This window comes from Octopus bimaculoides, chromosome 14, assembly GCF_001194135.2.
Source record: "Octopus bimaculoides isolate UCB-OBI-ISO-001 chromosome 14, ASM119413v2, whole genome shotgun sequence".
Lineage (NCBI taxonomy): Eukaryota > Metazoa > Mollusca > Cephalopoda > Octopoda > Octopodidae > Octopus > Octopus bimaculoides.
The window spans coordinates 3,524,806-3,539,606 of record NC_068994.1 but is presented as its reverse complement, the minus strand read 5'-3'; the positions used below and the strand labels follow the sequence as shown (position 1 = coordinate 3,539,606).

Genomic DNA, 14,801 nt, shown 5'->3' with positions numbered 1-14,801 from the left:
ATTATCCGTACTACTTTTTCTCTAAAACAGCATGCGACGGAATTTTAACAGGCAGAAAAGAATCTAAAACAGCATGCGACGGAATTTTTTTTCATAAAAGTTGAAAATGTTTTTTTTCTCTAATATTAATTCACGAGTGAGGATTTCGTTTTCAGCAACAATAGGATGTTGTGCAGCCGGTCTTCCACGAGGCATTTTCGATTTCTCATAAGAAACTATGATATTCAATCACGTGTGTGATTTATATATAAACAGTTAATGTCAATCAAATCACGTGATTTATTTATAAACAAACTAGTACGGATAATACTGGTAAGACGTTCAGTTATTTCCCTTGTATTTTATTTACTTTTTTAACCTCTCGAAACTGGAAGATTACCAAATCCCTTAATATTTAGTTTTACCGAAAAAGTGTTTACTTCGCCCCGTCTCCATATTTCCTATTAAAACAAATAAAGCCATACAATACAATCTCTATCAAAAGTATTTTCTCTGGTGACATTATATTCGGCCAACACCGGTTGCTAAGTTATCTCTCTTAGTGACTCTCCATCATTCATTGTAAATCTGTTTCTTTCAAAAACCTTCCCTCCTCATCTTCATCCTCTCTCTCCCTATAGATATATCTAATCTACATGTGTTTAGTATATAATACTATATCACCTTATATACACTACTATGTATATCCATTATCGGTAAGTTCATATATATACAGTTTTTTATTTCCATAGCTTTATGTCGTAAACAGATTAAATAAATAAATAATTACAGTTTATTTCCCATTGTTTATATAAAAACATTTAGTGAATATTAGATGAAAACCGCTGCAAAAGGTCAGATACGATGTCGTTTCTGAATACTCTGCAGACTTGTTTACATATATATATATATTTATGCATTTGGAATAGAATAGAGATTGCTATTTTCAAAACTATTTTTTGATGTTACACACACACACACAGCAATATGCTCTACTTAATTTGTATTGTAGAATAAATTTGTATGTTCGAAGCTGGTGATTAACTCAGTCGCTTTTTCGTTTTCACTTTTTTAGGGGATTCGTTTTAAATATCCAGTTTAAAAATTTTAGATTTATTTATCTATACAAACACACACACACACACACACACAGAACTGTTTACATCTTTCTTGCTGTTGCTGTTATTATCACTAATACATTTTGCTCATTATATATATATATATAGAAGGAGAGAGCCCTGAAGGCCTCTTCATCCTAAATGTCTGTCCAGCAGCCCCTGACTCCACTAAGATGGCCTCTCAGTGCATCTGTTGACATTAGCTCTTGTAATGATTTCTAATTCAAATATCGTCTTTTTTCCCTCCTCGTCGACTCCGATTCTTATTGACTCTCGATTACTAAAATTTTCGTTACGAAACTTGACCCTTAAAATGTTTATTTCCATCCCCTGTTCTCTCTCTCCCTTCTCAACATCCACAATTCAGTATTGTCCTTTTTTTTCCTCTCCCCTCTCTCTCCCTCTTTCCCCCTCCTCTCCCTTTCTCTTTTCACCCTCGCCCGCCATTTCCATTCAATCCCTCATCAACAGACATTAACATTTGGTCTTAAATAGCAAAACAATCCTTATTTTGTTATTTTCTGAGCTGAAGATTTAACAGTGCAAACGGCAGACAAACGCTCTTTATGTACTTTCGTTTCTTTAATGTCTTGAGTTCAATCACGCCTGGGCAGATAAATTCTTTCTTCTATGCGGTCAATATAAGGGGTTACCTTTAACAGTCATTGATTTTTCTTTTTTACTTTACAACGAGATCCAACCAATAATAGATCACCCGCTTGACCTTTTCATATGCTAGAAATAGTAGCCAAATGTCCATCAAGACAGCGTCTTAAAACAACAACAAAAAAAGGACCTCATCGGATAGCATAGTCGGAGGTGGCGGGGGCAGGCATATTGACTTTAAAAAGGACGTAATGGTCACGGTTGGTGTTATAAATCTTACTCAGTCATGCCTGACTTGGAGCTAAACAAGCAGAGCCGTTCGTCAGGTTTGAAACTGAGACGGTGGTCCCTGGTGGTCTTTGCAGGGTGTGTGAGACCAGGGCGATTGGTTCTGTTAAAGAACTGTTGTCAAGTTGGTGGTTGCAGGGAATACTTAGAGGGAAGGAGTAAACGCAGAGCTGACATTCTGGGAAAGAAGGCAGGACGGACTGTTTGTAATGAGTAGCGCAGGGGCCTGGGAGATGAAAGGAAAAGAGAAACAAGTAGCTCGAGAGAGTTTGAGTGGAAGGTGGAATGAGATCAGATATCTGTGAGGAGCGGAGGCCATTGCAGTAATGGTAGAAAGCACTGAGGGGACCATCTGTCTGTGAAACAGAAGCTGTGTGTGTCTGAATGTGACTTCATGTCAATTATTTCAGTAGACTTCCTCTGGGTGTAATCTGGAAGGTCTTTGCGTAGCAGCAGCTACAGTGACACTGCCACACCACATTTGTGGGAGGGAGCAGTCTTCTGTTGTGGACCTCAGCTGAGCTCTTTAGAGAGTTATTGTTAGGGAAGGGCATCCAGCTGTAGAAACTCTGCCAAATCAGATTGGAGCCTGGTGTAGCCACCTGGTCCACCAGTACTCAGTAAAATCGTCCAACCCATGCTAGCATGGAAAGTAGACGTTAAATGACGATGATGATGTGATCATTGAAGCTTATATGATCTAAACAATATCTTGAGACATCTCTTATCCATTTTATTTTTGGACAGAACACTATATTCTGCATGACCACAGTTCACCGGTTTGTCAGAAATATGTACCAAAATATGTCGGGGAGTGTTACCTGTGATAGACTGTTAGAATGTTACCTGACACTTAGGGTCTTCTTTTGTAAAAGTGTTAGGTATGTGGAAGATAGTAAGACAATCTCATATATAGTCTGTAGGGAAGAAAGACAAAATATATCTTACATCCATTTCACTCCTTAAAATCTGAATTAAATACTGGCCCTGGGCCTTAAAAATGTGTCGATGCTTTGCTGAGACATTACATTATGGATATCACAGTGTTGACCAGGCCAATGCATGTTGTACATTGCTGGTCCATTCTGCTGGTCAGGCAAGCATGCCAACATTCTCGCTGATTGGAAGGCTACCCTGATTGCGGAATGGACTGGACCGATGTGAAATGAAGTGTTTTGCTCAAAAACACAATGCACCACCTGATCCAAGAATTGAACTCATGATCTAGTGATTGAGAATGCGCTACTCTTACCACTAGGACATGTGCCTTCCAGTATACATTATGGATATAGTGAGGTAAAATAGGGGAAACCCAGAAGTTTTTTAATAGAAATGTAATGAGTTGTCTGTTGTTCCCCCCAAGTTTGTATGAAACTGCTTGTCAATATTTACCTGGCTATTATTTATTTGTTTTGCTGTTTGTTTGTAGGAATTTGTTGGAGGTGTGAGACTAGCCACCTTGTCCAGTGGTCCTGTGAACATCAGAAGAGAAAGTTTAAGGAAACATCATCCTCTCTCCTCTTCACATACAGAACTGCCGTTCCCACTTGAGTGATGACATCTTGGAGCAGAAAGACAACATCACTCGGTGGAGTCTAGTCTACTGGAAACTAAGATCTCGTAGCAAAGTAGCTGTGTGTTGTATGATTGTTCCACTGCTGGATCTTCTCAAACTCTTTCCTCATGTGATATCATGGATATAAAATGGAGATTGGCAATTAGAGAAAGATCTCACAGGAGAATATTGTTGAAATCTATTCTTTATTAACCTGACAATAACACAGCAAGGTATTCTGTCATAGCAATCTACAAGGTATATCAGCCCACAAGAGGATACCATATCATATTACAACATAATACTATACAATATTATACTGTATTATATAATCAACCAAGAGGATATCATGCTATATTAGCCTACAAAAGGAATTTTTTATTTGTATTTCTGTTTTTCTTTCAAATTTTAAACTGGAAACCAAAGGTTACCTCTGTAGTGTGTATGACAGGTTTATAGTAGCAGTGTGTTGTACATATTAGGAGTGTGTGGCGTTTACTAGAGGTGTGTAGTACATTGGAGAGAAGCGGGTGTGCTGTGTCTGGTAGGAGAAGCACTTCTCAAAAATGCAGTTTCCTCAAAGGGAAGCTCGAAACCTGCATCTGCAGGTGGGGGAGCAGGTATTTCCTGAGACTATCGGTCAAGAACAGCGACATCCAGCACACCATCACCACCAACACCACCATCAGCAACACCAACATCAACCGCATAGTCACTACTCCAGCAACCAGCCGACTCAATACAACAATCCAAAGATTAATTACAATGGCACTTCGGTGAAAGATTCCAGTGACAAAAGAAATAAAAGATCTGCACATTCTGGCATGGCCGATGCTGGCAGCAAGGATACGACTTCTTCATCATCAGTGACATCTCATTCACAAAACCTTTTCCTGCAATCACACTCAGCTGTCAAGAAGAACTCTATTTGTAGCCCTAGCAGCAGCAACAACACTAACAACAACAGCAGTGGCTCAGGTGGGGGAGGTAAAGGCAGTTCTGGCCTGAAACTGAACCTGAGTTCCAGTGGTCACTACAGCCTCAACAGCAGCACTCTCAGCAACAGTGTTCTCAATGCCAGTGTCTTTAACTCAAAGCCATTGTTTTCAGTGCAGAAATCTCAGCAACATCAGCAGCTGCAGCAGCAACAACAACAACAACAACAAACTCAGCAACAACAACAACAGACTCAACAACAACAACATCAGCCGCCACAACGACACCAGCATCACTCCTACACCAAATACTCTCTCAACAAACCATTTCATTGTAACATATGTGGCAATCCATTCTTGCGTCGTCGAACTATGGAAGTCCACGAGAGAACCCACAGCGGTATCCGACCCTTCGGTTGCAGTATGTGTTCGCGCCGTTTCTTCCAAAAAGACAAGTTAATCATTCACGAAAGAACTCATACTGGAGAGAGACCCTTTGGCTGCGTGTTCTGCTCGAAACGCTTTGCTCGTCGCGACACCCTAAATATCCATATCAGAATCCACACAGGGGAGAGGCCCTACGTGTGCAGTTACTGCTCAAAGGGTTTCTCTCAGAAAGACAAATTACAGATACATGAACGAACTCATTCCGGTGTCAAACCGTATCATTGTTCTATTTGTGAAAAACTGTTTGCACGAAAAGATGCGTTAAACGTGCATCTGCGAACCCATTCTGGAGAGAAGCCCCATCGCTGTGAATTCTGCGGGAAACAATTCTCCCAACGAGACAAACTAATGCTGCACAAACAAACGCATTCTACTTAATAGTTCACCCCATTTCTGACTCATTTCATTTTCATAGTTGTTTCATTTTAACCAGGTACATATTGTCTGTAAATATATATTTGTGTATGTGTGTGTGTGTATACATATGTGCATGTGTGTTTCAATGACTATGATAATCCACCAAAGATCACTGTGTTCAAATCCTGGATATTAACATGAACAGTGTACAGAAGTAACTACAAAGCTGTATATATATATATATATATATATATATATATATATACACACACACACATACATATAGATACATACACACACATATGTATAGATATATATTATTAACTCAGCATTATGAATTATGAGCCAATTACAGTCAAAATATCATTGAAATGTTTTGTATTCCGTTGTCTGTTCCAAGTGTAAAGGAACAATCCCAAATACTCCCCATACAGAGGTTACAGCGTTCCTTTGCACTGAAGGTACGAAAGACAACATCTGGTCAAAAAAGAAACGAAAAGCTTTTTGGTAGCATTAATAAAAACCTGAACTAAATGCTGAGAACATTATGATGCAAAATATAATTACATATAATAATAATCATAATAAAACAATATGAGTGCTTCCAGCTGTCTGCTCCTTTTTTCCTGGCTCATGACCCCTTCCCTAGACATCTTGTATTCTTCTGTTCAACACAGGGTATTTTGTGATGGTCTGCCATGTGACTTGTGTTTTATATATTTACTCTTGGCAGTGTACTACACACTGTCACTGAAAATTATATATATTACTGCAGTATGGATTTGTATAATCTTGGTTTTTCCACCAAAAATATACCAACTCCTTCAAACGAACATTATACAAAGGAAGCTGCTAGAGAAGATGAATGACCTCATCAGGCAAAAGAGATGGAAAGCTGCCTTCTATCATGACTACACACAACCACTCACAGATTCTGAGTATTTTGGGATTAAGTCTTGAAGAGTCTCACTCAGGACCGAGGAAAATTGGAAACCTTTGAAACTGACTGCTTGGTTCCCATATCCAGATTGAAAAGTCTGTAAGTTCTCTGTTCCCTTCTAACACAAGTTTAGCTCTGACATGAGCAGATGACAAAATTCAGAGAAGTCTTTGTCCTATTCCGATAAGACTGAAGGCTTATACAGGATAGGAAATGAGAACTGGGATATGCTACTAAGAAATAATATTATTTAGAAGTCCTGTGGGGGATATTCGATCAGGTTTACATCAGCATCAATAGGGAAACCCAACAGGACAGCTGTTAATTTAGATAGGGATGATGGGGTAAAGACTTTTATAACAATCTTTTAGCATTTAAAACAGTTATATCTGACCCAAATATGTTCAAACCAGCTGGATCTGGCCTCTCACACCTACCCTACAATGTCATTTTAAAAATAAACAATCTGTTGTCAAAATCTTGAAGCTACAAGATAATCCATGATTAATTTGAAAGCTAAGGGGTTAAAGATAATATATTGAACTTTGTTGATTAAATCTGCTAAGTTAAAGATCGATTTAGTGAGTAAACATCTTCTCAGAAGATCAATAATGACATGAGGAGAATCTCTCCTCTGGCACAACACCTGTGATGCCAATTGTGTTAGAGACGGTAAGGTTTACCTGATTTGATATTGTGGATTTTGATCCATTTACTAAACTCTCTATTGACTGATAATGATAGGGATACAGGGATAACTTCACACCGGGGAAACCCTGCCTCAACAAGGGATTATCTTGGCTCAAATGAATGGACTGTTTAATCTGTACATGCAGTTTTTAACAACCTAATTGGACCTCCCTTCTCTCTTACATTCTATACTCTGTGTCATAAATCTACATAAGCATGCTCTTTGTCTCTTGGCTTTTCAATACCAATCAAGTGCTATAATTCTGGAAGCATTCATAATCTCGCTTTCTCTCTCTCTCTCTCATATATATATATATGTGTGTGTGTGTGTGTTAGGCTTCACCTATGTCACTGGTACACATTTACAGCTGAGTGGACTGGAGCAGCATGAAATGAAGTGTTTTGCTCAAGAATACAATATGTCAGTGTTTTTCTTTTTTTTTTTTTTCCTGCTCCCTGGGACAGATGTTGGCTTCTTTATTTCTTTAGGACAAAAGAATTCGGGCTAGACACTTCTAGCTGTCTAATGAATATTTTGTTTTATTGGATCGGGAGCATTCTGGACATGACAGGTTCATAATTTGTGATACTGGTTCAATAATGATAATGGTTTCAAATTTTGCCATAAGGGCAGTAATTTTGGGGGGAGGGGGGAGTCGATTTGATTGACCACAGTACACAACTGGTACTCAATTCATTGACCCTAAAAGGATGAAAGGTAAAGTCAACCCTGGTGGGATTTGAACTCAGAATGTGAAAACAAACGAAACACTGCTAAGCATTTCGCCTGGCATGCTAACCACTCTGCCAGCTTGCAGCCTTAATAATAATAATAATAATTTCAAATTTTATGCCACGAGGGAAGCTTGGAGGAGGTGGGAATGAGTCAATTACATCGACCCCAGTGTTCAACTGGTACTTTTTTTTTTATTGACCCTGAAAGGATGAAAGACAAAGTTGACCTCGATGGAATTTGAATTCAGAACATATTTGTTTTTATGTTTAGTTACAATAAAATCAATTTTACATGGGACTGAATCCAGCTGTTTTATATAATGATATACATTGTAAAGAAGAATGGAGAATTATATATTTTCAAAATTCATTTGCTAAAGATTTATTCTCATCAAATTCCAATCCGACATGTGTTTCTGCTGGGTAAGTGTCCTAGTATCCTTTGATGTTGTGCATTTAGTTGATTTAAATTGAAGTCAGTTTCAGCAAATATTCATCTAAGGGAGACATTCTTACACAGCTTTGTTCAAAGTTTTACCTATGCTGGTGGGTAAAACCCCACCAAAAGGGAAGCTAGATCTAGACAATATATTATGGTTTAATGCAGTCTTCAGGACCCACATAGCCACATATATACCTGCAAAATTTCTCACTGCGTTAGACTGGCACTTTCCACCATCCAGCGAATACAGTTAGTTTTTCAATCGACAACAGTTAGGTTTGCTTTTTCGACAACTAAGAATCTAATCCAAATTATTGCAGCACACAATTTCAAGAGAATTATAAAATTCACTTGAATGAACCCAATAAGCACAAATAGTAATAATATGACTAGTGATGAAAATAACTATGGATAAGGTAGGACATGATAAGAATGATTATATCAGGATAATGAACATCTGTTTGGCTAGCAGCAGTGGTGGAAACAATAGGGAAACTATACAGAAGCTAGTATAAGGGAAGTAACTGAACCCAAACGACAAATATGAGCTGCCTAAAGACTCCAATAATATACCTAATTTAATCTATAACAAAACCACTAATCTCCATAGAGTGATATCGAATATTCAAGATGGAGTCCACACTACTTTTGCCAATAGCAAACATAGGGTTACTGTTAATAAGCATTATTGTAACAGTAGGAGCAAATTAGTATAATACGTCCATTAGAAAGGCAAGCCCTCAGAAAATACCTAGTTTATTGATGTACAGTAACAGCTGATGGTATTTCTAATTATTAAATAGGTTCATGTTCTATTGACTTTAAACAAAGATTATGTAACCACATTCTTTCAAAAATGGGGAAAAATGAATTGTACAAGTTTGAGTGGGTTCATCTGGACCTTAACCCTCTCCTTACTAACCCGGCGGTAGCCGGCCGAAAAAATTTTTGGTTCATAAGACCAACCCGGCCGTAGCCATTATTATTTAAATGTATATTTGAACCCAAATCTCGTTAGTACATTCGTTAAAACACCTGATTTCACTTTGCAAACAGTTGAGTTATTGTATCCGACATGGTTTGGCGTGATATTTGAACTCAGTGAATTTTGGAAGATTTTTTTCCACATTTTTTGCAGCGTTAATTTTTTTCAACTTTGAAGATGGAGAGGAGTTTCATGCTATCAAGCAGTGACTCCGAATTTGAAGGTTTTTCAACAGAAGATATGGAGATATCGAAGAAAAGAATGAATGAGCTACAAAAGCAGGTGGTGAACGATAATGAATCGGATATTTCTGTATCCGAAACTGAAAGCGGCGACAGCGAGGATGATTTTACACCAGAATGGAGTAAAGATTTTTAAAATATTTTTATTAACAATTTTTCTGAGGAAACAGGGTCTACCCATAGTCTTTCTCAGGAAGCGAAACCTTTAGACTTCTTTTTCATGCTTGTTTGAAATGATTACTGCGGAAACGAACCGTTACGCAGAATGTAAACAAGCCGGAAAAAAAAGATAGCTTGTGGTTTCCTGCAACTAGATGAAATACGGGCATTTTTTGCCATAAATATTATTATGGGTATTAGACAGTTACCCAGAATAACAAATTACTGGAGCGATCAGGAACCTTTTGGCGATGAAAATATTTCCAGTATGAACGAGTACGATTCGTAAAGCTTAACCAATATTTACATGTGAGAGACACAGTACCCCAGTACGTGGAGAACTTTGAGACAAAAATTATGCAATAGAATTGATTAAGAACCCTTTCTTTAATTATGTTCCAAATATCACATTAATATGTTGATAAATAAAAAAGTTACAGGTGTTTAATGAGACTAGTTTAGAATTTAATTGAAACTCATGAGGGGTGTATTTTGGTCAGAAATATAGTAACGAAAGGGTTAAAGGGATAAGAGCACTAAATATGATATTAAATGGACAAGTATTAGTAGTACTTCACCATATTACTATTGGGAATTTGAAGTGTAATCTATACTCCACATTTTTAGCTCTAATTATGTGTTATTAAGTTACAGATAAAATGTCCAATTTGTTTGGAAAAGTATTTAAATACTTTCCAAATAAGAATTTTTTCAATGGATATCATAGATAGAAGTGCACATAAGTTAACCTTGTCAATTAATTGCAAATTTACTTAAGATAGATTTTGACAAATTTGCAGTAAACCTCACAGTATGCTTATTTCCCGCCTGTTTTTTCTGAAATGAAAGGGGTCTATAGGTAACAAAAAAAAAAGGGTTGAAAACCATTGGTTCACACAATTTAACCACCTGGGAGGAGTCAGATGTCCAGGTGTGTTGGATTCGTTGAACAGTCAACAATGAGAATGGTAATGCAAGGGGGGGAGGGGTAAAAAAGTGGGGAGACATTGAGATACTCAACCTACCTTAGTTTGCCAGTTTACTTCTGAATCACGCATACACTTATTTCCTTGTTTGGGATACATAATTTGGCCAATGTGTTAATAAAGTCTAGTTGTTGACCGACTGACCAACAATATATGGTCATAAGTTCGCCTTTTTAGTACGACAACTGTTGAATTGTAAGAAGCAGACGACAGCAGAAGTCTTCAAAGGAGGTACCGCGGAACAAGGGACATAACTCTGCTCTCCCTTATTCAAGCTTATCACTGAAGCTCTGCTCGAACCATCGAGATTTCCCTCTCCTTACAACACACACAACATTAGAGGAGGAAGGGAGGAGGGAAGCAGGTAAAGTTGAACTCAGTCATAGCAAAATATTCTGCTGCCAATATGTTTTACTTGACGCTCCACCGGTTTTACCAATTCACTGCCTTCTAGTCTTGAGTTCAGTCGAAAATATAAAATAAATTGAAATGAAAATGAAAACAAATCTAAATTTGTTTCCAAACCATCTGCTAAGTGACAAGATTCTGAAGAAATTTGAACTTGCATCTCCAAGACATCATCATAACATCTTCCATTCTTTTTTTTAAGTTGGTGAAAAATATTTGAAAGAACAACAGAAAAAGCAAAAAAATTTTCTTCCAATTTATCTTGACATTTATTAATATATTATTATTATTATCAATATTATCATCATCATTATTGTTTTTTTTCTTTGTTCTCAAACTTCCATGGACAAACAAAAACACTATAGCACAGTTTTATATGCATTTTAAAAACTTGGGGACTGGGCCAGGAATAACTGGGCAGGAAGTTTACATACATACATGTACACACACACACGCCACACAGGGTGACATGAGCTACAAGTGACACTTTGAATGACCATTTCTCTCAAATCAAGCCAAACATTTTCAAATATAAATTATAACAACAACAACAATAGTAATAAAGAGTACAGCAGTTGACCCAGGGTATGAAAACACACACACACACACATAGGCGGTACTGCTGCTTGGCCACGTCCGTGGTAGCCAAAACTGAAGAACTAAACACGTATAAAGGCCTACCTTTATATATGTATATATAAAACTATACAAACGTACAAATGTATATAACCTAATGCACATGTATAAATAAACACACATATATATATATATATATATATATATATAATGCACACACACATGTATAATGTATATATATATATGACGAGCTTCTTTCAGTTTCCGTCTACCAAATCCACTCACAAGGCTTTGGTCGGCCCAAGTCTATAGTAGAAGACACTTGCCCAAGGTGCCACGCAGTGGGACTGAAACCAGAACCATGTGGTTGGTAAGCAAGCTTCTTACAACACAGCCACTCCTTCGCCTACATATATAACTCTTCGAAACGCCAGTGTTAGAATGGTGGCAGCTGATGATGGAAATGTTCTCTATGTGGCCTGTGTGTTTTCTGTACTCTGTTCATCATTTTGTCTACGTTTTGTTTGCAACGTCCTGTACCCAGATATGCATCTATATATACAGGTAGATGTAGGTATGTACATACATGTATGTATATATGCATATACTCATTTATTATTTATATATATATATATATATATATATATAATACATATACAGACACACATTTGCTATCTATATGAATACACTAATAGAGAAATTGCTTTTGTACAGAGACAAATCCAAATGGTCACAATGGTTATCCCATTCAATGTCCCAATGATTAAATGATTATGGTGGTGATGATAATGCAAATAACGAATTAGTAACATTAAGGGATCCAATGACCCAGTATGAGTGTGAAGACGGTGGTGGTGGTGGTGGTGGTCACACAACTGTGATTTTCAGGAAGCTTTGGTGGTCACTTGGCTTGTGAAGAGGTCAACTGGAGCACACAGTGAGGCCTGAACTTATTACGCATGCGCACCACACAGCCGTACAGTATCAGCTTCTATACACACACATACATACATGGCAGTACAGTATGATATTTTACATATGCACACATACATATTCATATATATATATATATATCCATAAAACAAGAAGATGAAATTAACAGGCTGTAATTACAAATCACAACAATGGTTTCTGTGCATGGCTAACAGCTATTTGTTGCTGAGCTTTCCATATCATACTATTACATAAATACATATGATCCACCAACAGCTGTGTACCAGCACATCATCAGGTGAGTGGCTTCGTTAGCACTGTTACCAATGCATAGAAACAATTGTTGTGACTTGTGATTGAAGCCTGTTCATTTCATCTTATTTTGCAAGTTTTTATATAAATCCTACATACACTACCAGAGTTCCACATGCATATCCAATAAAAGGAGTAATCCTGTTGTATGATGGCATATGGTAGCCAATAACTGTATAGCAGCTTTGATATGTATGTTATGAGGCTATTACCCAGATGATATTAAATATGCATACATCATACACACACATCCGATGAAAGGTGATTGATGAATCCAAATTGGATTCTCGGTCATCATTCCAGTAAATCCTGGTTAACAAAGTGTATATCAATAAATGTTTAACCTTAAATGAAACTGATACAAACCAAAATTCCAGTGTTAATAAATTCCTCGCAGAACATTTATACATTAAGTCCAGGAGTAAAAGTTATGGCAGTGCATTTAGTTTTTTTTTTAGTTATGTGTGTGTCAGCACTTCATTGTGTCTTTTTCCTTTTACTTATTTCAGTCATTCAACTGTGGCCAGTGCCGCCTGACTGGCCTTCATGCTGGTGGCACATAAAAAGCACCCACTAGACTCTCGGAGTGGTTGGCGTTAGGAAGGGCATCCAGCTGTAGAAACCTTACCAGATCAGATTGGAGCCTGGTGCAGCCTCCTGGCTTTCCAGTCTTCAGTCAAACCGTCCAACCCATGCCAGCATGGAAAGCAGACATTAAACAACAACGATGATGATGATCATATATATATATATATATATATATATATATATACCATGTAGTATTGGAACACATGCATCTAAAGAATTAAATGTAAAACCATAACTTCCACTCTTGGACTTTATATAATACAATAAAAGAATAAATTTCACATATAATTCATAGTTTGTGCTCAATAGCTGTTTTGTTAAAATAAACATCACTAAATGTATAATTACAGAATTGTTATAATGTCATAATTTAAAGTATGAACTATATGTGAAATTTATATTTTTCTATTAAATATGTTACTTACAAAGGTCTTTTTTAGTTTATATACATGCAAGTTGGTTCCAATTGGGTTTATTACAATGATATACCATGTTGGATTTCAATGACTTCTAACAAATTGAGCTTGTAATTACTGTGAATTTATTTTTGATTTTTATACATCAATCCTCTACAAGGTTAAATATATGTGTATATATATATGCATGTATGTACATACACGTATATATATATATATGCATGTATGTACATACACGTATATATACATACATGTATGGGTATATATGTGTGTGTATATATATATATGTATTCATGCACATATATATATACATGTATACACACACACACACAGGGTGTCCATAAATTATCTTTACAACTTCCACAATTTATTGTATCTATTAGAGATTGTCTAGATGCAAGCAATGGAGCCTATGTGGAAATGTTCTGATATTTCTAATAAAACTTTGTCTGCCTGTTTTCCAATATGCTCTGTTGAGTTATCCTTATTTTCCATTCTTTGCCAAATTTTTCAAATTGTAAAGTAAATTTATAGACACTCTCTGTGAGTGTCTGTGTGTGAAAGAGAGAGAGAGAGAAAGTGAGATAGAGAGAGAGTGTGTATGTGTGTGTGAGTATTTTCTGAAATTAATTATCTGCGTAAGTTACATATATCTTAAATTAAATTCTTTCAGTAGGGAAGTCGTCAATAAACTGAGAGATGGAACCTTTCAAAAAGTGATTTTAATCGTTATTCCGTTTTCAGAAAGTAGACAAATTTAATTTGAAAATATTTTTAATGTTGATGATATTTCTTGTGCCCAGGGTGACTCGAGAATACATTAATTAAAGTATTGAAGGGTTTAAGTGATGCATACACGTATATGTGCGTATGTGTGTTTGCGTGCATCTATATTTGCTTGCATATGTGTGTTTGCTTTTATGTATATGTATATGTGTGCGTGCATGTATTTGCTTGTACCTGTGTGTGTTTGCTTGTACATGTGCATGCCACTAGGTTTGCAAAAATGTGCGCATGTGTGAGTGTTACTGCATATGTTCACTTGCACATACATACATGTTTGTGTATATGTGTGTGTGTTTCATATCGCAGGGTGGGGGTGGA

The 14,801-nt window shown here is 36.8% G+C and overlaps 1 protein-coding gene across 1 annotated transcript; it reads left to right on the top strand.

Annotated features, from left to right (window-relative positions):
* The first annotated feature begins 501 nt into the window (after positions 1-501).
* LOC106870104 (zinc finger protein 32-like) lies at positions 502-7,953 on the top strand. The gene is made up of 2 exons (XM_052972975.1): positions 502-695; positions 3,421-7,953. The coding sequence occupies exon 2, from the start codon at positions 4,113-4,115 to the stop codon at positions 5,304-5,306; it is 1,194 nt and encodes a 397-aa protein (XP_052828935.1). The 5' UTR covers positions 502-695; positions 3,421-4,112; the 3' UTR covers positions 5,307-7,953.
* The last annotated feature ends 6,848 nt before the right edge of the window (positions 7,954-14,801 follow it).

What these genes read in the sequence shown, in the direction of transcription:
- LOC106870104 (XM_052972975.1), top strand. Translation starts at nt 4,113, where the DNA reads ATGCAGTTTCCTCAAAGGGAAGCTCGAAACCTGCATCTGCAGGTGGGG.